General features: G+C 53.9%; 2 protein-coding genes across 6 annotated transcripts in view; one reads left to right on the top strand and one right to left on the bottom strand.

Moving 5' to 3' along the window:
- The window catches only part of DNAJC7 (DnaJ heat shock protein family (Hsp40) member C7), a 29,410-nt gene extending 21,259 nt beyond the window's left edge, over window positions 1-8,151 (top strand). For all 3 annotated transcript variants that reach the window (XM_045488872.1, XM_045488873.1, XM_045488874.1), the window contains 5 exons: window positions 2,290-2,363; window positions 2,757-2,903; window positions 3,380-3,532; window positions 5,073-5,135; window positions 5,575-8,151. In XM_045488872.1, coding sequence (XP_045344828.1) covers window positions 2,290-2,363; window positions 2,757-2,903; window positions 3,380-3,532; window positions 5,073-5,135; window positions 5,575-5,612 — 475 coding nt within the window. In that variant the 3' untranslated portion in view covers window positions 5,613-8,151. The remainder of the gene's footprint in view (window positions 1-2,289; window positions 2,364-2,756; window positions 2,904-3,379; window positions 3,533-5,072; window positions 5,136-5,574) is intronic.
- On the bottom strand, window positions 7,170-13,921 carry LOC123603718 (2',3'-cyclic nucleotide 3' phosphodiesterase). 3 transcript variants are annotated; one of them, XM_045488875.1, is made up of 4 exons: window positions 13,774-13,921; window positions 11,913-12,582; window positions 10,064-10,203; window positions 7,170-8,687 (listed from the first exon to the last, which is right to left on the bottom strand). In XM_045488875.1, exons 1-4 carry the CDS (start codon window positions 13,774-13,776, stop codon window positions 8,238-8,240), a joined length of 1,263 nt encoding a protein of 420 aa, XP_045344831.1. In that variant the 5' UTR covers window positions 13,777-13,921; the 3' UTR covers window positions 7,170-8,237. The 3 variants fall into 3 exon arrangements, with proteins under 3 accessions (XP_045344831.1, XP_045344832.1, XP_045344833.1); XM_045488876.1 differs by lacking the exon at window positions 13,774-13,921 and adding an exon at window positions 13,606-13,720; XM_045488877.1 differs by lacking the exon at window positions 13,774-13,921 and adding an exon at window positions 12,744-12,923.
- Between the last annotated feature and the right edge of the window lie 233 nt (window positions 13,922-14,154).

Raw genomic sequence — 14,154 nt, 5'->3', positions numbered from 1 at the left:
TTTGTTGTATACTAATTCTCCAGCATTCGTTCATTCCGTTCCTTGTCCTGAAATGTCACATCCAAAGAGGTGCTGCTACTGATGCCTGATGAGCCCTTCATTCTTCAAGCTCCTCAGTCTCATTGGTGCAGGGTGTGGCCTGCCTCCCCTTTAGTTTTCCCAAAATGATCCACTTTTTTTGAAAACAGGAAAAGTGCTCCTGTACGTGGTGCTTTTTTTTTTTCCAAGTGGATTTCTAAGTAGATGAGTAAGTCTATTAAACAGAAACGTACACAGAATTGTATTATAGATCCTGAAACTAGCTGTCTATCATCTCATGTTTGCAGACTGCTGGCAGGCAAACATGGAAGCTTTGGAAGACAGCAAGTACCCTGTGATCCAGCCAAAGACTAATGTTAACAGATCCAGAATGCTGTGTGCACGTTTACTGTGATGTTATCTGAAAGAGCAAACAAGGAGAATCCCCTAAGCGTCTAGTGGGGCAGGGGTGGCTATATATATGACACTGTGTCAACTCAGTGGATACTCTGCTGTGTTTGAACAGAGAATGGGGAGAGAATATTCTTGGTTTGTTAGCAAGATAAAGGGGTGGACAATTCTATCTTGATATGTGTTCAATAAAGAAAAATCAAATGGCTTTAATCAGACAACTGACAGCTTATCTTTGTGGTAGAAACAGAACTGTCCTCTGAGTGGCTCTGCCTTTGAGATCCCACCACGGGGCACAGCGTGCACTTTGGGGCACAGTTGGCCAAGAACTTGGCAAACAGTCCCCTCAAGCAGCTGGGACTGACGTGAAGTAGTGGAGATTAGTTCAGGCCAAACCCTTACCAGAGTCCTGATTGCTACCTCAACTTATCCCTAAAGACGGGGAGATGCCAGATTTCTGCTACATCTCCCATCATGCATTGTAGTTTCCCATTTTCCCTAAAGCTCTACTTCTCTGCATTTTCTTCAACTTAAATACTTTTTAAAAAATAGATGTATAGTTTTCATAGTGTTGTTTCAGGTGTATGACAATAGAAAAAAAATTTAAATGGAAAGATGTCCTTGAATTTAAAAAACACGTTAAGTAAAAATGTAAATCATTGTAATACAAGCTTGTTTAATACATTCCAAAAGGGCATTGAAAGTTCATTAAGGTTACTTATTTGACAGATCATTCTACACCTGGGACCATCAGCTTATATTACTCTTCATGCTGTAAATGGGTTCTCTGAGCTCCTGGTAACATTTGTGCCCAGTGTCCACAGGGCACTGGTTTTTGTCACCATTGTTTAATTAAAATTGTAAATCAAGATGTTGCCAGAAAATCAGAGATGCCTAAGAAGTTGGGCTCTGTCTTGCCAGCCACATCAGCAGCACCCCTCTGCTCTGGCCTCTAAGCCCACCGGGGTTCTGATGTTTGCAAAGATGGATGTGTGGTGGCAGTGTAGTAAACTTGGTCTTTGTCGGGCAGCAGCTAGCTGTGCCGCACAGTCATTCCTGCTCCCCAGCCGATGGGGTCTGTCTCTGGAACTCCTACACAGTCTGTTTAATCGGTAGGCCAGTCTTGACACCAGTGATCTCATCGGGACATGGAAAATGCCACTTTGCTTCTGTGGAAAAGAAGGTCTTAACAGGTCTGGCAATCAGCCTTTCAAGCTAGATTCCGCCCATCTTGGGGCAGCCCCCCCCCCCCTTTCTTCTACACTCCTGAAATAAAAGCAAGCCTGCGTTTAGAGTCTCCTTTTTCTCTCACTTACCTCCATCTCTCAGATTGATTAGTCTTAGTGGAGGCATTTGCCAGCAGCCACCATCTTGAACTTGATCCTTCTAGTGGCTCACTAATCCCACTTGTACTCTGGATTGGAGCTGGCCCTGCATGTTTATGGCACTGCAGGTTTCAAAGCTTTTCCATATTCACCGCTCTCACTTCATGATCTTTTTCTCTTGCGTTTTAATCCCAAGTAATCAGTCAAGTAGGAGCCTTCACATTGCCTTGTCCTGTGGCAATCCAGATGCCTTTTGGTGGCTCTGAAATCAGAAGGAACTTTCTCCCCTTAGTTGCTTTCTGCTCACAGCAGAGTATCACTTTGCTGGTTGGGTGCAAGTGGCATGAGACCTGTGTCTTTTTACTTGAGGAACTGGTAGTTAATTTTTTCTCACAGCTAGCTTAAGGATTCCTGTTTCATGAAGCATCTCAACCGAAAGTGTGTGTCTCTTGCTTGAGCCGTGCCTCTTCTCCCAGAGTGATACTGAAGGTGATTGCTATTTATGATGATGGACCGCCCTGTATTTCCTTTTCAGTTACATGGACACAGAACAGTATGAGGAAGCAGTGCGGGACTATGAAAAAGTGTATCAGACGGAGAAAACAAAAGGTAAAGGTGTTTGAGAGCCTGTTTCTCAGGGAAATGTGAGGTCTTACTCATAGGCCCTAAAACTGGACATAGGAGTAGTTTGGTTCACAGATCAGGGACATACCTGGGGCTTAGTTGATCACCAGCCAGGAAGAAATTAACAGAGACCCCAAGTGCAGGACAAGGCACTTATTTTCTGGCCCTATATCCTATTGCTTTTACTTCCTTTTATGTGTAATGAGGCTGATGTGCCGAACTGAAGTATGAGTAGATTTGTTTTTTAATATTCAGAAAGAAAACACCATAAAAGCACCGGGTATGTATGGTTAACAAGGCTTCTGACTGCAAGGCATCTGGGTTAGTAAGGGAAACCAGAGTCAGATTTGTCCATTGACTCTAGATGTCTCCTTCTAGAACACAAACAGCTCCTAAAAAATGCACAGCTGGAACTGAAGAAGAGTAAGAGGAAAGATTACTACAAAATTCTGGGAGTGGACAAGAATGCCTCTGAGGATGAGATCAAAAAAGCTTACCGGAAACGGGCCTTGATGCACCATCCAGGTAGAGTGGGTGTGGGGAGGGGACTTGGTGGGAAGAACGAACCAGGAGGGCCCTGCTGCACTCGGTCCAGAAAGTTCCCAGCTCTTGGGGCACCTGGGTGGCTTAGTTGATGGGGCATCTGACTCTTGATTTCGGCTTAGGTCGTGATCTTGCGGGTCATGGAATTGAGCCCCGCCTCAAGCTCCAGTCTGACAGCACAGAGCCTGCTTAGGATTCTCTCTCTCCCCCCTCTGCCTCTACCCTGTGCTCACCTGCTCTCTCTTTCCCCCTCTCCCTCCCTCTTTCTCTGAAAATAAATAAACTTTTGAAAGGAAGAAAGTTTCTGGCCCTTCAGCTGATCGGTAATAAGGTGTTGCTAAGTTCCATACCCTCCAAATTTTGGAAGTACCAAATTCTAAAATTGGACATAAAGTGGTCTTTCTCTTCAACTTTTATTTTCTTGTGACCCTGAGTTCTTCCTATACTCCTCCCTTTAGATCGGCACAGTGGAGCCAGTGCCGAAGTTCAGAAGGAGGAGGAGAAAAAGTTCAAGGAAGTTGGAGAAGCTTTTACCATCCTCTCTGATCCCAAAAAAAAGACTCGCTATGACAGTGGACAGGACCTGGATGAGGAGGGCATGAATATGGGTGGTGAGTTGGTTGGGGCAGCCTGGGACGAACCTGACCAGTGTGGATCTTTAGAATTTTTCTTAAGACACTCCAACGGGGAGTCTATATAGTAGCTAGTGATGCATAGTGATTTGTAAGGCACACCCTAGATAAATACCTGTAACGTGTGAGGCACTGTGATGGGTGCTGGAAATAACAAAGGTGAATCAAACAGGTTCCCTGTGCTCTGAGAACCCAGTCTAGGGCTTTGCAAACTGGCCCACAAGCCACTTCTGACCTCTGACCCCTGTATGTGAAATCCCAACAAGTACAGTCAAATGTAGTGGGTGCCCAGGGTGCAGAGGACATAAGCACTAGCAAGGGAAGGCTTGGAAGTGCAGAAATAATACCGTTGGGGAGCTGTAAGGGGCTGAATGTAGAAGAATAGAGGGTGTTTGAGGCAGGGGGTGCTAAGGCATGAAGCCCCAGAGTAGCTGGATCCCCCTGCAGGGGCTAGAGTAGGCAATATGGGTTTCTTTCCTGTTGGTTAGAAGTTTCCCCCACTGTTGAAGGATCCTAAGTAGGGGAACTATGAACCAGAGTTAGGTGGCAGAATATTTGTGGTGGCGGTGAGGAGAGGCGCTTTGGTGCGGTGAAGGGGGAGAGAATCGGAGGGCACAGTGGGAGGGCAGGGCTTGATTCATGTCTGTGTTGGAAGAGGGGAAGGATGAACTTGAGTGGCTTTGGATGGCTGACTGGATGGAGCCATTACCTGAGCTAGGGGGCCCAAGATGAGCAGATACAGAGAGGCAAGGAAGAATTTGCATCTGGATACAATGTGCCTGCTGGATCAACTGATGGAGATGCGTCCTCTGTGGACTTTAGCAACGGAGGCGCGGGTAGGGGCAGCAGACGTGCTGTGGCCTGGTGATGAGGGCACAGTACTGGAGTCAGGCAGGAGTTGGAATGTTCAGTTCTGTTGCCTTCACTGGCCATGTGATCTTGAGCAAGTTACTTGAGCTCCTACCTGGTTTTGTTGAGTATAAACTGGGGATGATGTAAGGCATGCAGAGTACCGAGCACCACGACTGGCACCTAGTAGGTGCTTCATAAGCCATGGTGCTTTTTTTCTGGCATTTAGTCTAGACAGCATGGAATCAAATGAATACAATAAATCTTAGAACTTACTCTTACATTTAGTGTTGGTAGCACTGAAGTGATAGATTTTAGCCTTTTCAGTAGCAGCCCAGCATTATAGAGAGACAGTGTGAGGAAAGTCTTAGGTAAGTGCAAATGGCATCCCACTTGTTGTGAAGAAGGTCCAGCAAAGTAGGTGGAGGTGAAGAAAGCTTTCCTTCAGGTTTGCGCTGGGAAGGAGTAGGGAACATGTCCCAGGAGTGGGATTAGGCATGGGGGTGGGGATACGTGTGCCCACCGCCATCAATGACTTTAGGGAAAGGAGGTGAGGGGTGTGTCTGGGAAAGCTTGGGGGCCCACCTGCCATGTCATCCTAAGTTCCTTTTCAGACAGGTCTAACTTGTTCACCTTTTGCCCCTTCCCTGTTTCTCACTTTGCTGCACAGATTTTGACGCAAACAATATCTTCAAGGCATTCTTTGGCGGTCCTGGGGGCTTCAGCTTTGAAGGTGGGTATGCCCGCTGCTCTTGGGAGCTTCCAGATCACAGGCCCATAATGCAGCTCCCCGCTATGGGAGAGTCGGGGGGCCCTTAAGTAGAGGTGACAGAACCCCCATCCAGCAGGGTACCGATCCACACAGGTGCTGCTGAGGATGGCGGTAGGGAAGTTCCTGGGTGCACCATGCCTCGGGACCATTGGTGCCACACCTCTGCAGGGCCAGGGAGGCATTCACGCAGTCTAGTACCAGGGCCTCTCCAAGAGTGAAGGTTAGAAGCTGCACAGACAGCTGCTCACCTGCTCCCTTTATACCCCCAGGCCCAGGCTGTTGATTGACTTGGCAGCTTTTCTGTTCGAACTTGAAGCAGCCCTTGAAGACTTTCCCATAATCAGAGCAAAGTGATCTTCCCACACAGAGCCAACTAACAAGCCCTTCTTTTCCCTTACAGCATCTGGTCCAGGGAATTTCTTTTTTCAATTTGGCTAAGGAGAGGAAACCATCCAGAACCCAGAAAGTGGAGACTTGCTCAGTGTAACCTTGAACGTGGGCACAGTTCACCTCCTCCCTTCATCTCATCTCCCCATCCTTAGAGCAGTTTCGTTTTCTTAGTTGGATGCCCTGTGTCTGTGTGAGTGGGGGGAAGGAGAGGGAGCCAGCGCCGAAGACTGCGGGGAGGGGAGGGAGGCGGGGGGTGGACAGGGAGGCAGCTTGTGAATTTTTGTTTTACTGTTTAACTTTATTAAAAAAGAAAAAAAAACTAAGAGAATAAAATGTTTTGACCCTTTCTGGCACTTTGCTCTGGCAGCTGCTTTGTGTCACTCCAGACTCGGTGGGCCAGAGCTGAGCCCCCAGCACGGAGCTGGTGCTGGCATGGATTTTAGGCTCAGCAAGCTGCCCCACAGGGGATGTGGGCACCTAGGGCCTGATGGCAGTGGGATGCTGGCCGCCACTCCCAAACCTGTTGAGCATGTGAGTACCCAGCAGGCCCTGAGTATGTTGTTGGGCCCAGCCTGATGTCAGTCATGGGGAAGTTGAGTTCAGACAACGGGTTTATTTGATGTAAGGGCCACCACAAATCACCAGAGGCTGTGTGTGTCCAGAGCCCACATGGAACATGGCTGGGCTGACCCAGACCCCCTTGCTGTCCTGTTGCCAGTGTAGGCTAAGGGAGCTGGGGACCAGGACAAAATCCTGGCCTCCCTGACCCCCAGGCCCATTCCAGGTGGGACGTGCAGCTCCTGGGGCACAGACGTTAAACTCACACGCTTAGAGACAGCATTCTTAGCATATACTCCTCACTTTCTCCACTGGTGTCCCTTTCTGTGTGGGAGGCAAACTGGGGAAGGAAACAGTGGTCAGGGTCCTGCTATCCGGGTCAAGTTTAGTGTTTGTTGCAAGTAATCTTTCTAGGAGTCCAGGCAGAGACACTTGAGACTTTGGCTGAAGCTTAGACTTTTGGCGCTTCGGTAGTAGCGATGGCTGGGGAAAGACTGTGGACCAAACAGGTAACTTACGCTTCTCTTCCTTCTGAGCCCCTGCCCCTCTCTTTCCAGTCTTCCCCCTTTGTCGCCGAGGCCATGGTGACAGGATGCCCGAGGTAGGCCTGATAAGCTCCTACTGGCCTGTATAAAACTCCTCAGTGTCAGGTGTTGCCTTGTGTTTAAGGGTGGTCCCTAGAGGACTGAGGGACCGAGGCTAGGGACTGTGGGTCTTGCTGGGAAGGCCCTCTCCTTGCTTTGGGCTGGCACACCTGTGGGCCCACTGCTGCAGTCAGTGGGGGAGACAGGCTCTGCTCCACGTCCCTCAGACCCAGGCAGCCCCCACTTTCTGTGCCCGTCTAAGATCAGCCTCTCTCCGTTCTGCCTCCTCATGAAAGCCAACACTGTTCAGCTGCCCAGCCTCACCACAGCTGTGCCCGGCCAGCAGAGGGGAGACAGGACCGATGGCCCCACGCTGCGGGACAAAGCCAGTCCTGATACGCCAACCCCGGCCCCAGGGAGGCCTGAGCTGGGCACAGAAGGGGTGAGAGAGACTGCACGCGGCCAGGATTAACACGGTTTATTTCACTGTCAGTCTTACAAGTCACTGAGGTTGGGCAAAGCCAGGATAGTAACTCGAGCACTTTCGTCCAGTAACAACTCAATGAGCAAGGCCCTATTACTGAGCAGGGGGCAGCAGAGGGCACCCCAGGAACCGCAGCACAGGCACCGATGTTCCAAACCCCTTCCCGGAGGCACCAGGCAGGGCTTGGCCCTTAACAGCCAGGCGTCCACCCAACTGGCTCTTGGTCCCCACCAACTGACGCCCTTTGGAGGAGGCACACGGGCCTGCAGAGGCATTAAGGAGGCAAGTTGGGCTGGGCAGACGGCAAGATTGGAGCTTCCCCACCAAGGTACTTTCTCTGGCTTTGATCTCCCCATCCCCACAGCAGAGCCACACCGCTGGAAAGGATGGCCAGCCCGTCCCCATCCCAGGAAGGGGGAAGCCCTGTGGCCATCCGGGAGTGGCTGTTGCTTACTGTTCTCTTTTCTCCCCTACTTATCCAACTGTTCCCTAGTTACAGTGTGGAGGAGGAGAGGACAGGCACTTAGAGCCAAAGGTGGGACGTACACCCCTTTTTCTACTCCGGTAAAAAGCCCCAGACTTCCTGGGGCTGCAATGATTAAGATCCAGGGTCTAAGCCCAGGGATTCCCCCCCGACCCTGAATCCATCGCCGGTTTCCCACAGCCGCAGTGACCGCCCTCTGCGTACCTGCAGCTCTGAGGTGACCCCCTCCACCCCACTGGCCAGCTCTGGGCAGGGGAACCAGTAACAGGCAGCTGGGCTCGGGGTTGTGGCTGCAGTTCCAGGCCCAGCTTGGCTCAGCCTGGGCAGCTTTGCTCTGGGTTCCTGAATGGTGCCTCCTACCCCACCTTGTGTTGAAAGCTTGGGCATTAGCGGGTCGAGGGTGGGCAGGAAAAGTTACAAGTTTTTAAAAAGTTACAAGAAGGTTAACTTTGAGTAAAAAAAAAAAAAAAAAAAAAAGAAAATCTTAAAGATGAAGCAGAAGGCATGCTTCCCTCTCCCTGTTCTCCCTGTAAGGAGCAAGGGGCTGACCGCGGCAAGGACACTCAGATGACGGTGCAGGACTGGAAGGCACCCCCCTTGCGGCTGCCGTGCGTGGGCACAGGTTTGCCCTTCCCGTAGTACCCCGTGAAGATGGCCCTGACCTCCATCTTCTTGGCCAGGCTCAGCAGCCAACGCCCGCTGCCCAAGGAGTAGAGTTTGCCCCGGTGTAGCTCACCCACCTCCTCGCCTCGGCTGCCCCCCTTCTCCTGCCGCACAATCTCCAGGAGGTCAATGCCCGTCTGCACGGCCTCCACGTCCCCCGCGCAGCCGAGGGTGATGTGAGCACGGCTGCCCCGGGGCAGGCTGTCAGAGGGGGACAGCTTGTCCACATCATTTGGCCACAGTGGCAGCTCCTGCTCGCTCAGCTCCACCCGGGCTCCAGCAGTCTTGGGCGTCACGAAGAGGGCAGTGACAGTCAGCGTGAAGGCCTTGCCGTAGGATTTCTTCACCACCTGTGGGGAGAGGACGACAGCTAAGCTGGAGGTGGTGGCCCCTGCGGTGGACAGCTGACCAAGGATGGACCTGACAGAGGTGAGCACGAGGCAGCCGAGCCCTGGGGGGAAAGCCGCACGCAGCCCGTGTGTTCCAGGAGGACATCTTTCTACAGACACCGTTCAGGCTAATGTGACAAAGCCAAGGTACCAGAGGTGCCAGACATGGGCGGAGTTGGAAGCCAGACTCCCTGAACTCTGCCATCCCCCTGCCCCTGCCCACCAGCTACAGGGCTCCGAGCAAGCTGTTTAACCTTGCTGTGTTGGCTTATTCACCTGTAAAACAGGGATGATGCTAGAACCTACCTCGGTGCCTGGATTAAAGGAGTATCTGGGTGAAGACTCTAGAAGAGTAACAGGCATGTGACAAGTGCCAATGCCATTGCTATTCGGTTCATCCTGGTAATAAGCCACCCTGGTACCCAGGCAATATCCCAGAGGACAGGGTGGGGCCAGAAGTCAATGCCTTCAACCAGAATCTACCCCGTACACCTTGGTTTACATCTGATTACATGTCTGGTTGTATCTGATTCTCTGAAAAAGGCCATCTTTCCCGACTGACCATAAACACGTCTCCACTTTTGCTCACAATCCCTTGTGTCTAGCGCAGAACAGGTGCTTAATAAATACCGTTACGTGCATGAGTGGTTGGGATGGTAGTGGCCAATGTTTCGTATTCATTCATGCAGCTGTGCTAGGTGCCAAGAACACTACCACAAACCAAAGTAAAGAATGCAAGTTGGGGAGACCAATAAACAGGAAGATGGCTGCCGCGTCAACCTAGGCAGACGAGCAGGGGAGACACCAGGGAGGCTGGAGACAGCAGTGTGCGGCTGGGCGACACCTGCTGCGGAAGGACCACACGGCAGAGGCTGGGGGCGGCAGCAGAGCGGGAGGGAGGGGTCTGGCACCTCAAAGCCAACAAGCCTCATTATCCCTCCATGCGCCCTACTCCAGGGCAAGACCAGGCCTAGGACCCGGGGACAGGGACGTCAGAGTACCAGGCTCCCTGGGGGCAGGGGACACCTGGCCTTCGGGACTCCATACAAGCTTAGGCCAGAGCACGAGTCTGCTGCCGGGCATCAAAAGTAAAATGCTCTGGTGGGCGGGCCTTCGGGGTGAATGCACAGGCCGGTGGCATGCTGGGCAGGGGGATGCTCCCCAGAAAGGGTAGGTGACATCTGTGTGACTAAGCCTGTGGAGGGGTGAAGGGAGCAGGAGATGCCATTTCTTCTGAGAGGCTGTCTGGTTTCTGGTCCCTGCCTTGAGCCGGCACCCATCTCCAGGAGACCCTGCCCTCTCCCCACCTCAGCTGGGTGTCCCTGGGGGGCACTCACATCCTGCTGGGCATACTCTTCTGCCCCAGCAGCCTTCCCGTAGTCACAGAACTTGGTTGTGCAGTGCAGCACGCCTGGGGGTCTCTTCCCAAAGTAGGTGACCAGTTCAATCTTCTCCCTGGGCTCATCCCCAGAGACAACTGCAGGGAGAGAGAGTGGGGCAGTCAGGGCAGGAGAGCAGGGGCCATCCCAACATCTGTCACCACAGCCATGGAGGCTCAAGAGGAAAGAACAAAAAACTGGAGATCAAACAGAAGTTCCTCAGTAATCCACGATAATTCACTCATTTACTAGGTGGTCAAACAGCCATGCCAGAGATACAAAAAGGTGTCTAAATTCCCGGACTTCACGTTAGTTATGCAGATTTTTATAGCTCTTTTCCAGATTTGAAAACTAAGGCACTTATAACCCAGGGACAGGCAGCAGAGGCCAAGGGAATCGGCTTCAGCAGCTACACGTCTGAAAGAGGGAAGCAAGTCATGAAAAATAGGGTAGAAAGGCAAAGGAGTGTTGGAACTGTGCGGCACGACGGAAGGAGTTGGAGCATAATTAATATCCCAGCCCACTCACAAGCCCTTCGGCCTGGGGCAAGTGATCCACCCTTATCTGTCTTGATATATCAAGTACCATCAGGGTGACTATACACCCATTTCCCCAGGGTCACTCCGAGTCGTGCCCCACTGCACTCGGAGCTTCCTGGACAAGAAGTTACCTGGTCACCAGAGCATGTACCTTGCAGGCCTGTTTGGTGGAGGAGACCATGCTTGGGATATGAAGAGATATTACGTGGCAAGACTTGGAGTATCTGGGGTTTCAATTTCCAGACTCTAGGCCTGTGGCTAGCTTCCGAGTCACTAGGTCTGTCCTATTTACTCCCAGAGTCTAGTCCCTGCGAGGATGTCGCTCACCCTCCCCAGGGGAGGGAGACCCGAGAGCAGGCCCATTACATTTCTCCTGCTGTGTCGCAGGCAGAAAAGGATTGTAGTTTTTAACGGTAAAAGCAGTTTCAAGAGGCAGCCACTCTCCAAGGCAGAGCCACCAGCTCTAACCAGGAGCCCTGCCTGGCCGGTGCTTTTCTGCCAAGCCATTCCGGGCACAGGGGTCACACCTGGACGATGTCACCGTAGGCTCCACGGCTCCCTGGTTTCCCAGCATTCCAGCCTTAGAAGCCAAGAAGGGTCTCTGAGCAACGCGCAGTTACAAATCACCTGCCTCTGAGTGGTAACACAGAAACATGGGTGGGGACACTGCAAGTAGAAAGATGGTCCAAAATGGGGGGAAACCAGCCTGAGACCTGGGACCCATCCTCAACGAGGTCACAACAGTCCTGTCAGTTTTGGGCAGCTTAGGATTCCATGGAATATTTTAAGTTTATATTTTTAGTAATCTCTACGCCCAACACGGGGCTCAAATGCATGACCCTCAGATCAAGAGCCGGGTGCTCTTCCCACTGAGCCAGCCAGGCGCCCCCTCCGTGGAATACTTTATCTCAAAAGATGGTTCTGCGGCTAAAAACAAGTTAGAAGACAACGGGACCAGATCCTCTCTCTAAGGTTATACGAAATGGTGATGCACTTCCTGTCTGTGTTTCCTGCCCCGAAGACAGGGTCAGTGGTCTCTATGGGGGGGGGGGGGGCAGGAAGGGTGCAGTGAGAGGAGAGGTGCCCCGGGGAGCGCCTCCCCCCACAGCCCACTGTGCCTCACACCAGGTGAGCCTCCACCTGCCTGCCACAGCCGGCTCCCGACACGGGGACACCACGCGGTCCCGGGGAACACAGCACCCCGTGCCCAGCGAGGGAGGCTCACAAATGAGGCTAACCGCCCGCACCCTGGCCAGCCTGCCACCTACAGTGTCGCAGCTCCTTCTTGAAGGCCTTGTGGTTCCCCAGCTCCTCCAGGAAGGCCTGGCCGGCTTTGCGGAGGCTCTCGGAACTCTTCTTGGTCAGGAACCAGCCGAAGTAGAGCGGCAGGAAGTCCTTCTCCAGCCCCGGCTTCAGCTTCTTCAGCTCGTCGGCCGACAGCTGCCACTGATTCTTCTCCTTGAGCTGGGCACAGTCCAGCCGCCACGCCGTCTTGGGCTCCACCAGCACCACCTGGTACTGGTACTGGTCGGCCATGTCAAAGAGCTGCTCCAGCCGCTCCCGCTCGTGGTTGGTGTCGTCCAGCACCAGGACGCGGATGTCCCGGCGGCAGTAGGCCGCCAGGTCCTCGTCCAGCCGCTTGTACTCCTCAGAGAAGTCTCCTCGAATGCCGGGGTTAATCTTGTACGCGTCGGCGGACACCATCTTGGTGCCGTCGCGGTACCTGTCCACAATGACCCGCGCCAGCGTGGACTTGCCGCTCCCCGGCAGGCCTCGCAGGATGAAGAGCGTCTTGCACTCTTGCAGTGTGGCCACCGTCTCCTCATCCTGCAGGAAAGGAAACTGCAGCTCAGGCTTGTCCTTGGCCCCTGAGGATGACATTTTGCGGAAGAAGATCTTGGGCAGGAACGCGTGGCTCTTTCGGGAGAAGCTTCTATTCTGTGTGAGGAGGGGAAGAGCAGAGTCAGCCAGCTCGCCTGGGGCCACCCCGCCAGTCTCTCGCCCCTTGTCTCTGGCCTCCTTCGAAGAATCGGGGCTCCCAGCTCTGAGTTACAAGCAGCCCCGGGGTTGCGGGCACCCTGCCGAGCGGCAGCTCGGACCTTTCCCTTCTCTGTAGTATGTAGCCGTAGGCTTCTGGTTGTAGAGGAGGGAGGGGAGAGCTTGTCTGGGCGCTCCTCAACTCTTAATTCCCTCTGGCTGGAGCTATAGCTTCAAGGATCCCCCACAGCTGCCACCTCTCAAGGGAAAGCGTGAAGTGTGCGCCTGTGGTTCTAGGAGCGGACCCTAATTTTATATTCCTGGCACCTATTAAGGATGACCTCTTTGGAGGTGGGGCTGCTATGTCTGGGCAAAGCCACAGCTGCCCTGGCTCTGGGTGTGCAGAGGAGGGTGGGGGTGGAGAAGGGTTACCCAAAGACTGCCTCCCTCCTCCGAACAAGGGCAGCAACAGATAATACTCTCTTGTCTGGGATGGGGGGGGACAATGGTCCCACAGAAGGCCTGGTGGGGGGCAGGGCAGGAGAGCGCCACACAAAGGGCCTCATTCACCACGCCTGCCACCTCCTCCTCTGCCCTTGGCCCCCCCAACAAAGTCGTGGTCTTTGTGCCTGCCCCAGGACCGCGCGGTCCAGGGCACCTGCGTCCAGGATCCAGCTCTGTCCACCACTTTGTCAGCGGCACCTCCCTGAGCCACTTGTTTTCCGCCCCGCTAAAAGCCACAAGTGGTAACACTTGTTGCGGTACGCGGTCTCCCACAGCGGCTCCGCCCCCAGGCAGCAGCACTCCGAGCGCTGCGCTGGCCCTCGCTTTTCTCAGACAAGGCCCGCGGGCCGGAGAAGGCGAGGAATGCCTACCCCGCGCTACCCCCGACCCAGACTCGGTCTGCCCGGCTCCCGCGGCGCCCGGCACCCGCCCTCCTGCGGCGGCCGTGCCGCCCTCCCACTCGGCTCGCGTCTCCCCTACCTCGGGCTGCACTCCACGGCCCAGAAAGCCAGAGCTCAATTCCGGAACTTCGAGTGCTCATTTGCATGGCACTTCCTCCCGAAAATCCCCCCACACTCCCGTTTTCCGTAAGGGTACTTCGCCGGCCCTGCCCGCTCCCTCCGCTCCCGCCTCCCTGCGCCCGCTCACCATGATGAGGGGGGCGCCGCCGTCGCCGCCTAGGCAGGCACTAGCTCTCCGGGACCGCCCGCCTGCGCGGAGGGACACGGAGTCCAGCGGTGGCACGACCCCCGCGGGGCAGCCTTATATAGCCCGCGGGCGGAGCGCGCGGCGGGCCGGGGCGGGCCGAGGCGGGGCTCTCGGCGCAGGCGCGGCGAATCGAAACCCGAAACTGACTGCGCGCGGGAGGAAGCGGCCGCCCAGCGCCCAGCTGGGCCGCGGCGCACCTGTGTCCTCCAGAGTTCCAGCCGAGCTCTAGAAAGACGGAGGCAGTCACCCTTCCCTGGTCCCACAGCGGGATTAGGGTGAAGCCAGGGAAGCAGGGTCGTGCAAGGGCAAAGGCAGATCCTG

Source organism: Leopardus geoffroyi, chromosome E1 (genome assembly GCF_018350155.1).
Source record: "Leopardus geoffroyi isolate Oge1 chromosome E1, O.geoffroyi_Oge1_pat1.0, whole genome shotgun sequence".
Lineage (NCBI taxonomy): Eukaryota > Metazoa > Chordata > Mammalia > Carnivora > Felidae > Leopardus > Leopardus geoffroyi.
This window is presented reverse-complemented; position numbering and strand designations above follow the sequence as displayed.